Source organism: Ylistrum balloti, unplaced genomic scaffold (genome assembly GCF_031769215.1).
Source record: "Ylistrum balloti isolate Yb309-2 unplaced genomic scaffold, AGI_CSIRO_Ybal_v1 Utg370908, whole genome shotgun sequence".
In the NCBI taxonomy this organism is placed as follows: Eukaryota; Metazoa; Mollusca; class Bivalvia; order Pectinida; family Pectinidae; genus Ylistrum; species Ylistrum balloti.
In genome coordinates, this window is record NW_026782515.1 from 59,113 (window position 1) to 74,992 (window position 15,880).

The following is a 15,880-nucleotide window of genomic DNA, read 5'->3' on the forward strand; positions in this document are numbered from 1 at the left end:
GACCTCAGTTTCATGACAGACCTGGGCCTCATTACAGTCCTTTACCATATGAAAGACCTCAGCCTCATGACAGATTTCAGCCTCAAGACAGACCTCAGTTTCATGACAGACCTGGGCCTCATTACATACCTCGGCCTCATGACAGTCCTAGGCCGCATGACAGACCTCAGTCTCATGACAGTCCTGGGCCGCATAGCAGACCGCAGTCTCATGACAGACCTCGGCCTCATGACAGACTCAGCCTCATGACAGACCTCGGCCTCATGACAGTCCTGGGCCGCATGACAGACCTCAGCCTCATTACGGTCCTTTACTTTATGACAGACCTCAGTTTCATGACAGCCCTCACCTCAGCCTTATGAAAGACCTCAGTATCTGAGATCAGCCTCGTGACATGTATCAGCCTCATGACAGACCTTAGCCTCATGACAGACCGCAGTCTCATGACAGTCCTGGATCTCATGCCAGACCCCAGCCTCATGACAGACCTCAGCCTCAAGACAGACCTCAGTTTCATGACAGACCTGGGCCTCGTTACAGTCCTTTACCAATTGCCAGACCTCAGTCTCATGACAGACCTCAGCCTCTTGCCAGACCCCAGCCTCATGACAGAGCTCAGCCTCAAGACAGACCCCAGTTTCATGACAGACCTGGGCCTCATTACAGTCCTGGGCCGCATGACAGACCTCAGCCTCATTACGGTCCTTTACTATATGACAGACCTCATTTTTCTGACAGACCTCAGCCTCATGACAGACCTTAGCCTCATGACAGTCCTGGATCTCATGACAAACCTCAGCCTTATGAAAGACCTCAGTATCTAACTGAGCTCAGCCTCATGACAGACCTCAGCATAATGACAGACCTCAGCCTCATGACAGACAACCTAATGACATAACAGACCTCAGCCTCATGATTTACCTCAGCCTTATGGCATGGTATTTGCCCGATAGGTTCCTAGGATGAAGCTCGGCAAGGTGTGTCAAAAAAAATTTACCCTCATTCTAAGTCACAAGGGTCGAACTTGTTAAAACCTAGCAACATCTTCATCTGAAAAAAACAAATCGCGCAGAAGCATGGTATTTTGGCTGATAGGTTCATAAGATGCTGTCTGACAAGGTTTGCGAAAAGAAACTACTTTCACGCATATCGGAAGTCGCATAGAAATGTTTTTTTGAAACCTGTAAAATATTGGTAAACCAAAAGTCCGAGAGGCAGATTTTTTTGTGGAAAGATGTTTCTAGGTCAAAGCCCAACTGGAGATAGTAAAATTTCAAATTCGCTAGAAATATTTTAAGTACTAAAATGCTTCTCTATCAAAATGTGAAGGAAAATGGAAAGTTATTTTTTATATTAATGTATGGCAGGATTAAGCTCGATATCTAGTGAGAAGAGCTATAACTTCCTCGCATCAACACAATAATTATCTAAAACTGTGACACAGGTAAAGTGCAGAAGTTTAAAAATAATTTTGACAGATCACATGTGCAATCTATCCACCTGATCGTCACCGCTAGCAACGAAACACAACAAGGAACTAATATTATCTGTTTGTTAGTTTGTACATGTAGATCCCAAGTCACAACCAGGGATTCATCTGTTTATTTGGGGGAAGAGAGGAACAATAACTTGGTCCACAGCAATAAGACATTTGTATGTGTGTTTCTTTTGACAAACAGAAGTGTTGAGTAGTTGAATTGGCTTCCTCATAACTCACCTCCGTAAACATCCAGGTAAGTTATAATGTATTTGGCTTATTAAGGTAGGGCGGGATGGTTTGTATAAGTTGTATGGGATACAAGAGACAGCCCACAGAGGGTGAGAGGTGAGGTAGGGTTATAAACTAATTTATTTTTACAACAGATGACCCAGAACCATTGTGTAGTGAAGTATAGTGGGGTGGAATGCAGTATAACTTTTTACCCAACATACGTGTGTATTTAATTACAGAAAACATATGTCTCATTACCTAATACACATGTGTTTTTACATCTAGTACAGTACTGGTTTGCCTCATTAACAAATACGTATGCATGTCTATCTTCAGTACAGATATGTCCTATCACCGAACATGTACACAAACTACAAAAAATATTACGGAGATGAGCCAAAAATTGTACAATATACCGGAGAGAGGAGAAATCAAGACCCGTCAAGTCCGATATCTCTTTTTCTCTCACAAATAATTTACAACTTGAGGAGTGTATAGATATTTATTGTGTGTGTATGGATGTTTGTTATGGTGTTTATGGATGTATGTTATTGTGTGTATTGATGTTTTTTATGGTGTTTATGGATGTTTGTTATGGTGTGTATGGATGTATGTTATGGTGTATATGGGTGTTTGTTATGGTGTATATGGGTGTTTGTTATGGTGTGTATGGGTGTTTTTATTGTGTGTATTGATGTTCGTTAAGTTATGTACGGATGTTTGTTATGGTGTGTATGGGTGTGTGTTATGATGTGTATGGATGTTTGTTATGATGTGTACTGATGTATGTCATTGTGTGTATTGATGTTTGTTATGGTGTATATGGATGTTTGCTGTTGTGTGTATGGATGTTTGTTATGGTGTGTACGGATGTTTGCTATGGTGTGTATTGATGTTTGTTATGGTATATATGGGTGTTTGTTATTGTGTATATGGGTGTTTGTTATCGTGTATATGGATGTTTGCTAATGTGTGTATGGATGTTTGTTACCGAGGGTATGGATGTTTGCTATATTTGTACTGTTCATGGTGGTGGTTGTTTGACGATGTTGTTTCTCCTTGACAAAGATGACCTCATATGAAGATTTCCGTCATGGTAAGTAAGTAATGGAAATTATTACAGTCGAGTTTGTAAAATCTAGAATTCAATTTGCTGTGTATTGGAAACGGCAGAAAGTAAAAATGCAAATTCACTAGGGAAATATTAAGTACTGAAATGCTTCTCTATCAAAATATGAGGAAAAGGGAAAGTTAATATTCATACTGATGTATGGCAGGATTAACCTCGATATCTAGTGAGAATGAGCTATAACTGCCTCGCGTCAACACAATAATTATCTGACACTGCGCAGCAGTTGAACTGCAGAAGTTTAACAATAACCTCAACAGATCACATGTGCAATCTACCCACCTGATCGTCACTGCTAGCAACGACACACAACAAGGAACTAATATTATCTGTTTGTTAGTTTGTACATGTAGATCCCCAGTACCAGGCATTCATCTGTTTATTTGGGGGAAGAGAGGAACAATAACTTGGTCCACAGCAATAAGACATTTGTATGTGTGTTTCTTTTGACAAACAGAAGTGTTGAGTAGTTGAATTGGCTTCCTCATAACTCACCTCCGTAAACATCCAGGTAAGTTATAATGTATTTGGCTTAGTAAGGTAGGACGGGATGGTTTGTATAAGTTGTATGGGATACAAGAGACAGCCCACAGAGGGTGAGAGGTGAGGTAGGGTTATAAACTAATTTATTTTTACAACAGATGACCCAGAACCATTGTGTAGTGAAGTATAGTGGGGTGGAATGCAGTATAACTTTTTACCCAACATACGTGTGTATTTAATTACAGAAAACATATGTCTCATTACCTAATACACATGTGTTTTTACATCTAGTACAGTACTGGTTTGCCTTATTAACAAATACGTATGTATGTCTATCTTCAGTACAGATATGTCCTATCACCGAACATGTAAACAAACTACAAAAAATATTACGGAGATGAGCCAAAAATTGTACAATATACCGGAGAGAGGAGGAATTAAGCCCCGTCAAGTCCGATATCTCTTTTCTCTCACAAATAATGTACAACTTGAGGAGTGTATAGATATTTATTGTGTGTGTATGGATGTTTGTTATGGTGTGTATGGATGTTTGTTATTGTGTGTATGGATGTTTGTTATGGTGTGTATGGATGTTTGTTATGGTGTGTACTGATATATGTGATTGTGTGTACTGATGTTTGTTATGGTGTGTATTGATGTTTGTTATGGTGTGTATTGATGTTTGTTATGGTGGGTATGGGTGTTTGTTATGATGTGTATTGATGTTTGTTATGATGTGTATGGATGTTTGTTATGATGTGTATGGATGTTTGTTATGGTGTGTATGGATGTTTGTTATGGTGTGTATGGATGTTTGTTATGATGTGTATTGATGTTTGTTATGATGTGTATGGATGTTTGTTATGGTGTGTATGGATGTTTGTTATGGTGTGTATGGATGTTTGTTATGGTGTGTATGGATGTTTGTTATGGCGTGTATGGGTGTTTGTTATGATGTGTATTGATGTTTGTTATGATGTGTATGGATGTTTGTTATTGTGTATATGGATGTTTTTTATGGTGTGCATGAACGTTTATTATGGTGTGTATGGATGTTTGTAATTTTGTGTATGGATGTTTGTTATGGTGTGTATGGATGTTGTGTATGGATGTTTGTTATTGTGTGTATGGATGTTTGATGTTTGTTGGATGTGTATGGATGTTTTTTATGGTGTGTATGAATGTTTGTTATGGTGTGTTATGGTGTGTATTGGTGTGGTGTTATGGTGTGTATGTGTATGTTGTGTGTATGGATGTTATGTTATGTTTGTTATGGTGTGTATGGATGTTTGTTATGGTGTGTATTGATGTTTGTTATGATGTGTATGGATGTTTGTTATTGTGTGTATTGATGTTTAATATGGTGTGTATGGATGTTTAGTATTGTGTATATGGATGTTTGTTATTATGTGTATGGATGTTTGTTATTGTGTGTTTGGATGTTTGTTATGGTGTGTATGAGCGTTTGTTATTGTGTGTATGGGTGTTTCTTATGGTGTGTATGGATGTTTGTTATGGTGTGTATGGATGTTTGTTATGGTGTGTATGGATGTTTGTTATGATGTGTATGGATGTTTGTTATGGTGTGTATGGATGTTTGCTATGTTGTTGATGGATGTTTGTTATGGTGTGTATGGATGTTTGTTATTGTGTGTATTGATGTTTGTTATGGTGTGTATGGATGTTTGTTATGATGTGTATGGATGTTTGTTATGGTGTGTATGGATGTTTGTTATGATGTGTATGGATGTTTGTTATGGTGTGTATGGATGTTTGTTATGGTGTGTATGGATGTTTGTTATTGTGTATATGGATGTTTGTTATGGTGTTTATGGATGTTTGTTATGGTGTGTACTGATATATGTGATTGTGTGTACTGATGTTTGTTATGGTGTGTATTGATGTTTGTTATTGTGTGTACGGATGTTTGTTATTGTGTGTATGGATGTTTGCTATGTTGTTGATGGATGTTTGTTATGGTAGGTATGGGTGTTTGTGATCATGTGTATGGGTGTTTGTTATTTTGTGTATGGGTGTTTGTTATGGTGTGTATGGGTGTTTGTTATGGTTTGTATGGATGTTTGTAATTGTGTATATGAATGTTTGTTATGGTGTGTATTGGTGTTTGTGATCGTGTGTAAGGGTGTTTGTTATTTTGTGTATGGGTGTTTGTTATTTTTTGTATGGGTGTTTGTTATGGTGTGTATGGGTGTTTGTTATGGTTTGTATGGATGTTTGTTATGTTGTGTAGGGATGTTTGTAATTGTGTATATGAATGTTTGTTATGGTGTGTATGGATGTTTGTTGTGAGTATAGATTATCTTTGTAGTGTTTGTATTTTATGCTTTCCATGTATGTGTGTTAATTTAGGTAAACAGAAGTGTTGAGTAGCAGAGTTAGCTTCCTCATACCTCACCACCGTAAACATCCAGGTATATTCGGGTGAGGCAAGGTAGGGTGGGGTTGTGTGTGTAAGATGTAAGTGATACAACAGACGGTTCTGAGAGGGTGTGGATTGAGGTCGGAAGGCCTAAGGTAATAAAATAATTGAAATTGAATTGCGATAGGGTGAAGGGCGAGTGTTGGATAGGGTTATGAAGTAATATGTCTTACAACAGGTGACCCAGAACAGTTGTGTACTGAGGTATATTGAGGTGGAATGCAATTTTGTTTTTTTATTCAATACGAGGGTATATTCAATTACAGCGTACGTATGTCTTGTTACCTCTTACACATGTGTTCTTTCTACAGTACAGGTGTGTCTAATTACTAGTTACACACGTACCTATCTATACTTACCTATAAAGACACAAGTACAACAGCTGTTGTGGTAGGGAGAAATATTACTTAGGAAGTTGTTGTTGATATTTTTATTCAGTTTATAATAAATTCTTTAACACAAAAAGTACTTTACATCACAATGTGTGATTTATCCCTCGTCATCTGCCCATGAAAATTACTTCAGTAAGATTTTAACTCAGAAATCAAATACCTAGCATTTTTATGTTGGTTTTTAGTTTCTTTAAAATCGGGTGACAGTTATGGTAAAAAAATTAGGATTTTGGACTCAAGATTCATGACTTACATGGTTATTTACAAATGCCTGCAGATACTTGTTCGATATTTTGATCCTTGGTCTGTAGATTAACCAGGTAATTTGAATGCAATTTAAAACGTGTTACCTGTAAATTTAATCATAGTTCAATTGTATTTTTTTTCTTTCATCTTAGATCATGTTAAATAAATAGATAAAAAGTTGTCAGAGACAGCTAAAGAGCATTGATATGACAAGAAAACGTGTCAAAGATTTTGAGACAGAATCAGTATTAATTTGTTTCGCTGCGTTGTCTTCCGGACATAGAATATATAAGATTACTGCCATCAGATTCATGCACCGTGTCCTGGGTAATTCAGAATTGATCTAAAATAGACTTTCTACCCCCAGTACATATACATGTCAGTTTAAATATTTTAGTGTATGGGATGGTAGCGCTTGAGCACATACATGTTATTGATACAAAACGGCAATATATATTTTAGATAGAAAAAGCTGGCAGTAGCTGAGGTAGGGGATGGGCCAATACAGGGAGGTATACATTAATCTGTTTCTAGAAAACTGTCCTGAGTTTATTCCTGTATTTTCGTGTATGGGCATTTTACTCAACATTTATTCTCATATATTTCATTTCTTCACCTCCCGTTCACTCCCATAGTTTTTACGCATCTTTCTTTCTTTTTTACTCTTTATTTTCAACAACAACACATTTTAGGAAGGTCTTGTATATGTGTGAATTAATTAACGTTAAACCATCAAGCAAGTCAGAAATTATTCTGCTATACTGTAATGGATATAAGAAGAAAATATTTTCTTCTCGAAGAAGCAAGACTGTTTATTGTAAAAGTATAAAAGCTTTAAAAAAACAAAACAAATAATTTTTTACCAAAGAATGCAGTAAGAAATAGGTCGTGATATTATCAGAGTTACTTCCCCTACATCAAGTTAAAGACTTTCAAGCGTTTCGACGACGGTGACGGGAAAGTCTGTGCAGACGACAGCGGAATGGAAGATGAAGATTCCAGGCAAAAAGGCGCGATTGATATTGAAGATGCGAATTGGAATTACTCCTTTTTAAAATCGTTTATAAATGATGACGTCGAGAAAGAAATCAGGTAAAACTACGGACATGGTTTTCTGTAGTCCGTGGTTTAATAGTTAAGCCAGAGTTCCCCTTGAATGAGAATGTTCTTCGTGACACTCATGACGACATTGTTAGTTCTGTACCTTCATTTTCAAAATGCAAATATATGGGAGAGGTAATGGCTTAACTGATCGGAGAATAAAAGTGATTTTACGTTCCTGATGTCAGTCCACACAGGAGTCTGACAGATTATGTTCTGTCAATAAAACCTCAAAAGCTTGGAAAGGTTTATAGTCGCTTAAAATGGCTGAAATGTAAGAGTGAAATAAGGCACAGACAAAGCGAATAAGTAGAAGTAACTCCACGTTGATGAAACCTTATTGTTGTATTAAGTCATTGATTTTTTTAGTATATGAGATTTTCATTACTGTGTTTTCACCTCGCGGATAATTGGCAATATTCTGCTGACATGTGTTCTGTTATAGTTATACACTTCATAGGAAAGCAGTGCTCCAGATAGCCTGCGTGAATGCGTTTTCACGCACAATATTTCTAATTTCACGCTAGGAAAAAAATAAGATTTGCGTCATTAACCCGTGCGAAATCCGGACTCTGCGTCAATGTCCGGCTCCAATATTACGTAGTTAGAAAACTCAATAATCTAAGTCAAACAGACACTTATCAAGTAAACGAAACTCGTAACAAGCGCTTTCTTGATCGTGATTATAAACCAGTCGCATAGCAAATATGGCGCTGTCAAAAATGTTTACAAATTCAGTGTTACCCTAATATGGAAAAACCCATACACTTGATGAAGGCAGGGGTGAAAAAACCCCTCAATTTATAAAGGTAGGAGTGAAAACCCCACATGTCAAAAAGTTATCTGGAGCACTGGGAAAGCATATTGTAAATCGTTCATCTGGTACCAGATTATTTGCATTTAGTCAAAATATTTCATTCTAAATCGACAGGTATCTTGCTAAGTATATTTTAGTTCGAACAATGATATTTTTACCCAAATATATATCTGGTGATATAAGGGAGGTAACTCTAACAGAAAACTTTTTTCTCACCTTGCAGTGTTGTGGCAATTAAGATTCTACATCCAGATTAACTATTATTTACCTCCTTATTACAAAATGTTATTAGAAACTAAAACCTTCAGTTTCAGATAATCAATTTTGATTTATATATCTATATATATATATACCATGTGTACCATATGTGTTTCATCATGGTTTCTCCCCTGATCTTGTTCTATAAAAAAACAGGAAGTTAGGAGCACAAGTCCTATATCTCTTAAGCCTCATCAATTGAGAATGTTCTTTAAGTCGAGCAGATAAGTATAGCTGTAGATGATTGAGATGCTTTCTTAGCATTATAAAACAAGCCGTGCTCTTGTTGTGTAGGGGGTTGAAAACTGCTTGAAGAAGGAATTAGTGTTGAAGTTGAGTACAAGTCACTTAACTAGCTAGTGAGGATTTCCCTTTTAGCTGAAAAGTAGAGTGACTATATATGACCGCAGGGTCATTAGTTTAAACCTTGGCAGGGGCAAGGTGTTTTTTTATTACTCCCTCCTTTAAGAATTTCAACAGTCACTTGATCAATTTGTAAAATTTCCAAGGGCCTGATCGAGCAAACTCTAAACTCCTCTGGAATACTGCTTTAGATTTTTGAATCATCAAAATATAAAGAAATCATATAAGGGAAGGGAGGTAACTGTTCAATCTCTGATTTTAAGTCCCAAATTCTTCTTTTTTAAGAGCACCTGAATAAGTGAGTTGCATCACATATATATGGTATATAGAACATAAAACAAAGACAATGTTACAAACTGTGAATAAGAATGATGATATAAAGTATCCCAATGATCCATTCAGCTGATGGATGACGAGGGCCTTTATATGGAGCAAAAATAATAATGATAAAAAATCCAAAGGCAGTGCTTGAAAGATGGTGAATAAAACATCAACCCAAAAGCCAAGTTCAGTGTGGTGAACATATTCAAATTGTTGTTTAATATAAAAGGCAAATTCCCAGGGTTATCTATTTTGACGCCCTTTTTTCAAACAGATTTCAATGAAATTTTACAAAAACCTTCCATAACTTAACAAAATTGTAAATGATATGGTCCCCAACCCCAAAGGGGCCTGCAGGGTAGGGCCAAAAAGGGGTCTTAAAAACTTTAAAAAAAGATCTTTTCAAATCCCATTTATGGATGGAAAGGCTTTCAGATGCTTTACCAAAAGTGTGAATTTCATGGCCCTAGGGTCTCACATTTTCCCTTGGAGAGAAGTAAACTTTACTATAGTTTATATTTGAATATAACATTATTTATTTTGCTATTGGAAATAGTTCATATCTTCTTAGAATTATTAGTTCAATATTTTGCAATTTTGAGTAATAATAATGAATAATATCCTAAAAACAGACATTGGCTTTCAGGCCCAAAACAAACTCTAAAAGAGAATAAACATCATAAACTGTATGTGATCATTTTATATTGTTGCCTTTTGTTCATTTTAGCCTTTTAATATATCAGTTTTCAAGCAGTCTTTTTAAAACTGAGTATCCTTTAATGTATTACTAAACATACATGTAGCACTGCATAGTTACCCTCTTGGCATTTTGGCTCCATAATGCAAATTCTATATACTGGTATATAAAATATTTATTTAAAAAAAAAAAAAAACACTAAGTCATTGACATCAGCACACCTGACCAAAGGAACAGTACTGTAATAGCTTTTTTCAGCACACCTGCTTGGTCATAATATAAATTTTCAGAAACCATTTATTTAAATTTTCTACTTTTACATGAAACAGTCCTAGTCTCCTTGTTGCCCACTACTTTGACTTTGAGAAATGTAATCCACATGAAAATGTTAGTTTCAGGGTTGTCTATTTCATGATACCTCAAGAGTACAAATGTACTTTAACAGAGATGTAGGCTTCATTGGACCAACATAGTTTAAGCTGGAGGCTCATTCTGGAATGGCTTTAAAAATACACGATGTTGATATATATACAGTGTGTGCAAGTTCTACTGCTCAAATGTGTTCATCTGTTGTCCAGCATTAAAGCCACATTTTCTAAATGGATAATAATATTACATTGTAAGATTCAGGAACTCCACTAGACCCCAGATTGGTTTGACTATTATATCAGTATTTATTTTTTGCAACTATACATTGGTTGATAACAGTAATTTTCCATATTGAGTGGTAATTTGGTTTGACTATTATATCAGTATATATTTTTTGTAACTATACATTGGTTGATAACAGTAATTTTCCATATTGAGTGGTAACTTGGTTTGACTATTATATCAGTATATATTTTTTTGTAGTTGTATATTGGTTGATAACTAATTTTCTATCTTGAGTGGTAACGTAGAGGTTTCCAGTGGTTGATATTTGATCACATTTTTTCAGTTACATAATATTCCAATCATAACAAAAAACCAAACAAATTCTGATTCAATTAGTCTGAGGCTAAACTATATAGTGCCTGTACAACATCAGGCAATCATAACATTTTCATTTGTCCCCTATGTAGAATTGTATAAGTTTTTCTTATCTTTTCAATCTAGGTTAAATATGGTGGTGTTTTGAGGCAATTATTGAAGAAACAGAAAACACTTGTCAAGTTGAAAGTTTGGACATAACATTTGGTAAGTGGATGTGTTAAATGGATTGATCTGTGAGATACAAGGTATGTCTGTCTTCAAGTGAATAATCAAGGGAAGTAACTCTTATAGAAACATAAAAAAATGATTTCACTTCATTCATGAAATATTTTGTGTACCATATATTATTAGCAAATAGGTCTTACAGTGGCAAGTTAAATGCTGTTGTTCTAGTGACTAGAACAAATAATTATGTCTTGTTCTGAGGACTGGAATAAACACTTGTGTCCTGTTCTGTGAACTGTGTCCTATGTTGAGGTAAAACAAACACTTTTATGTATGTCCTATTCTGATTGTTAGGTACAAATCACTTGTACTGACATTGGTATTTACATCTGCACTCAAAGGCTGTAATTATTTGATGATGAACATGTGTTTCAGAATGGTTACAGATATTTTTTTTTCCTATTTTCAGAATTTTAAGCAACATTTAAAGGTGGCATTTGTGTTCAGCTGAAGGTAAATATAAAAAGGTGAGTTTTGAAAGTAATTAATTTTGGGAATGTGTTTGAGAAATATCGCCTACACTACATGTAACTAAAACTTTATATTTTGAATATAAGGTTCACCTTGGTAAGGAAATGTGTCCCGTATGTAGGTTACTGTGACCTACATTTAGACCTTTGATCTACATTTAAGAAAAAAGTTTATCCAACTTGATTTGGTGAGAGATACTTATTCACAAAATTGTCTTATCATAACTGCTTTATGAGGTTACAACAATGCAATCAGGAATAAGTTGTAAAATGTACCAGAATATACATATATCAGTAACATTAATGTCACAAAAACTCACTGACATTCTTTGTTCACTTTTCATCAGCACACCATCATTAGATGGTGATTTATTTAGAATGCCCTACATCTGTGGTCTGTCGTCCATCCATTGTCTGTCAATCGTCTGTGAACAGGTCTTGATATCACTATTTCTTGAGAAGTACTGGATTGATATTTTTCATGTAGGTTTCTCTTAGTCCCTAGTTGTGCCCTTTTGTCTTTTGATTTTGGGTTTGATAAGAAGAAACAAAATGGCTATTAACAGATGCAGCCATCTTGCATTTTGACAATGAAAGTTTGTTATTATAATTTCTTGAGAATTACTTAACAGATCTTTCTCAAATTTCATATGTAGGTTCCCGTTTTATCCCAAATTTTGCTCCTTTAGTAATTGAACTGATTAGAGAAATAAATGTGTTTAGGTCATCTTAGACAAAGTCTCCAGGTGATCTATTGCAATCACCTTCATCCAGTGTTGTGCGTCCGTAAACAATCATTTTCAACTTCTTCTCAAAAACTCCTGATGTGATTTCAATGAAAATTTGCGGAAACCTCCCCTGGCCTTACATGAACCTAAAGTGTGAATTATACAGTCCCCACCCAACAGAGGCCTGAGGGATGGGCCAGAATTGGTCAAATTGACTTAGATTTCAAAAATCTTCTTAAGACCCAAATACATCTCAAGGTGCTTTATCGTTAGTCTCATGACCCCAGGGTCTCCCATTTCTCTGTATGGAGGAGGTAAAATTTACTAACGTTTATACAGGAGAAACAAGATTTTTAAGAATGATTTGTTTGATTTCATTTGGAAATGGGGTCAAAAAAAATTTTCTCAGTGCCCAGATTATGGTAGAATAAAATGGTCTGTATAAATGGAAGCATGGAAAATGCTTCAATAACCAAAATGGGTCACACATTTCTTCCCAGGGAAGTTTTTTTTAAACTTTACTGTAATTTTCATAGAAAGATTGCATTTTTGAGATAACATTGGTGTATTTCCCACTAGAAATAACTTGGTAAGGATTATTACTATAAGGTGACAGTTTTGATGATATGCATATATTGGCACTGACTTACTGTATTCAGTGTCACAATTTCTGTTTCATGACACTTGATAACTACCCTTTAACCTTTTTTATTCAATATTGCTTATCTCAGGTGATTGTCAAGGCCACTAGGCCTTTGTTAAAATAACTTTTAAACTAAAAGCAATTTTAAAAAGAGTCAAGAAGAGAAAAGAAAGGAACAATCCAACTTTTGAATAACAGATTAATATCAAACAATGGTGAGTACCAATATCACTCTGGGGTGTTTTGTTGTTTTGTGAGAGTGTTAGTTTCTTGTTATTTCAATATCTGTAAATTTATATAACTAGTAATTTTTGTTCTTTCAGATTTCTCAGATCTTCATCATGGCAACACCCATCAGCCAAACCGCTTTCCGTCCTAAAGGCCAGTCCACCTGTAGTGACCACAAAGGGAGGCGCTTGGATCTTTACTGTGAGAAATGTGATCAACTCATTTGCCATGCATGTTTGTCAACAACTCACAGAAGTCACCCTCTTTGTGAACTCAGTGAAATTACTCCTCAAAAGAAACAAGAAATTACAAACTTTATCAACAAAACAGAACAAAATGACCTGGTAGAAGTCAGGGAATATATAACTTCTGCTGATTCATTACTCAAAGACAATACCAGTCATTTTGAGAAACTTTCACAGCAACTAAAAAATCAAACAGATCAACTAAAACATGAACTCGATCTATTTACAGCACAGACACTCTCAGTGTATAAACAGATGGAAGAGGACAACACCAGGATGATACAGAAATACAAACAAGAACTGGAGATGTACAACAGACAGCTGAAACAACAACTACAGGAATGTAAGGTGACTCTACAACGTGGTTCTCACCTGGACATCTATGACACAGATATACATTCCTCATTACATCTCCCTGTCAAACCTGTCCTGGGTACGGTCATCTTCACACCTAACACAAATCCACAACATCATCTACAACAGGCCGTAGGGACGATTATCACCTCAGGTCAAACAACTGACCAGGATCGGTCAATCTCAGTATCACATGACCAGGGACAATCCTCTAAACAACAACAAACAGGAGTAAAAGGGAAGAAAGCAGTGATAAGTAAAGCACTACTGTCAGAGACCAAAGTGGTGAAGGAGTGGAGGTCTCCATGTGACATTGGGTCTATATGTCCCACCACTGATGGTCAGGTGTGGACCAGGGATTACAGTGATACATTAACTCTCCTTAACAGGGAGGGTAAAGTAGTACAGAAGGTCACACACACGACTAACATCACTGACATCAGTCTATCACCCACAACACACACACTGTGGGTCTGTGACAGTAAAAACAACATCATGGAGCTGGTATCAGGACGACTTACAAACAAATTCAGAACCAAGGAGAGACCCCAGTGTATATGTGTTACAGCCAGTAACCATATCATTGTGGGGATGAAGAAACACATCTGTAAATTTACTACACAAGGTCAAATGGTACTCACTACAATGGCTGTAGGGACTGGGAAACCATTAGTGTATACACCATGGAGGATGTCAGAGTGTCCAGTAACTCACAATGTCACAGTGATTGATTTCAGCAGTAAAAGTGACGGTGGTGATGGAAACAGACGTGTTGTTGTCATGGATACTGACTTCCAGGAAGTGTTTGTATATAGAGGTGACATCCCCAGTACATATAAACAAACACCACAAACAGGACGTGTAACATTTGACCCCTATGGTGTGGTGTATGACAGTGTGGGGAACCTCATCATAGGGGACTATGACAACCGTAGGGTCCTACTCCTCAGTGGAGATGGTGAGTTCCTCAGGATCATATACACAGACAGAGTGGGGACAGTGGCTGTAGGTATAGACAGGGAGGATGTTCTGTGGGTAAGGTTTGGGGGTAGCAATGTAAAACTACTACAGTACAGTGTGTAACAGTACTACTACAGTACAGTGTGTAACAGTACTACTACAGTACAGTGTGTAACAGTACTACTACAGTACGGTGTGTGACAGTACTACTACAGTACAGTGTGTAACAGTACTACTACAGTACAGTGTGTAACAGTACTACTACAGTACAGTGTGTAACAGTACTACTACAGTACAGTGTGTAACAGTACTACTACAGTACTGTGTGTAACAGTACTACTACAGTACAGTGTGTGACAGTACTACTACAGTACAGTGTGTGACAGTACTACTACAGTACAGTGTGTAACAGTACTACTACAGTACAGTGTGTAACAGTACTACTACAGTACAGTGTGTAACAGTACTACTACAGTACAGTGTGTTGACACTACTACTACAGACAGAACTAGACAGATATATGTTATTCTAGTGAGTTACCCTGGTAACAAACTTTGTAAATAATATTTACATGTAACAGAAACAATACCGTTTAAATGAACGATGTTCGTCAGCAAAATGTATTGGTGTCACCACCCACATCGTTCCCTTTGTAAACTACATCTGTGTGTAAAATCAGTATGAAATTCACTTTAATGTGTTAAAACTTTGTCTTCCTTTTTTTCTTTCTGATTGCAGTTAAAATCAGTATAAAGTTATGTTGTGTATTTAGAGGTGACCAATGTCTTATAATGTACATGTATACTGTATCCCTATCTGTGTATAGTGTGTTTTGTATATTTGTCATTGAATCAGCAATAAAATACTTTGAAATTATATTGGTGTTTTAATTTTTCTGTTGATGTTTTTCTGTTATATATGTGTCAAAAAAAGTGTCAGAATACTTAGGGGTCTGATGATACAGAATACTTGAATGCTCACGTATTTACGCAAATTTGACGATCAAGAAGATGAGATCATCTGTCGGTCCGGTGTACATGCCCCATATTTTCACAAATACAATTTCGGGGATTCTTTTTAAAAGCAAGGATACACAA

General features: G+C 36.2%; 2 protein-coding genes across 4 annotated transcripts; both read left to right on the forward strand.

The window, feature by feature from the left end:
* Positions 1-407: 407 nt before the first annotated feature.
* LOC132559412 (uncharacterized) lies at positions 408-824 on the forward strand. Its single transcript, XM_060224024.1, has one exon. The coding sequence runs from the start codon at positions 408-410 to the stop codon at positions 822-824; it is 417 nt and encodes a 138-aa protein (XP_060080007.1).
* Positions 825-7,432: 6,608 nt separating this feature from the next.
* LOC132559407 (uncharacterized) lies at positions 7,433-15,598 on the forward strand. Of its 3 annotated transcripts, none has more exons than XM_060224020.1 (4): positions 7,433-7,493; positions 11,054-11,134; positions 11,565-11,622; positions 13,320-15,598. In XM_060224020.1, the coding sequence occupies exon 4, from the start codon at positions 13,338-13,340 to the stop codon at positions 14,904-14,906; it is 1,569 nt and encodes a 522-aa protein (XP_060080003.1). In that variant the 5' UTR covers positions 7,433-7,493; positions 11,054-11,134; positions 11,565-11,622; positions 13,320-13,337; the 3' UTR covers positions 14,907-15,598. The 3 variants fall into 3 exon arrangements, with proteins under 3 accessions (XP_060080003.1, XP_060080002.1, XP_060080004.1); XM_060224019.1 differs by lacking the exon at positions 7,433-7,493 and adding an exon at positions 7,979-8,311; XM_060224021.1 differs by lacking the exon at positions 7,433-7,493 and adding an exon at positions 7,979-8,311 and having other exon boundaries at positions 11,565-11,608.
* The last annotated feature ends 282 nt before the right edge of the window (positions 15,599-15,880 follow it).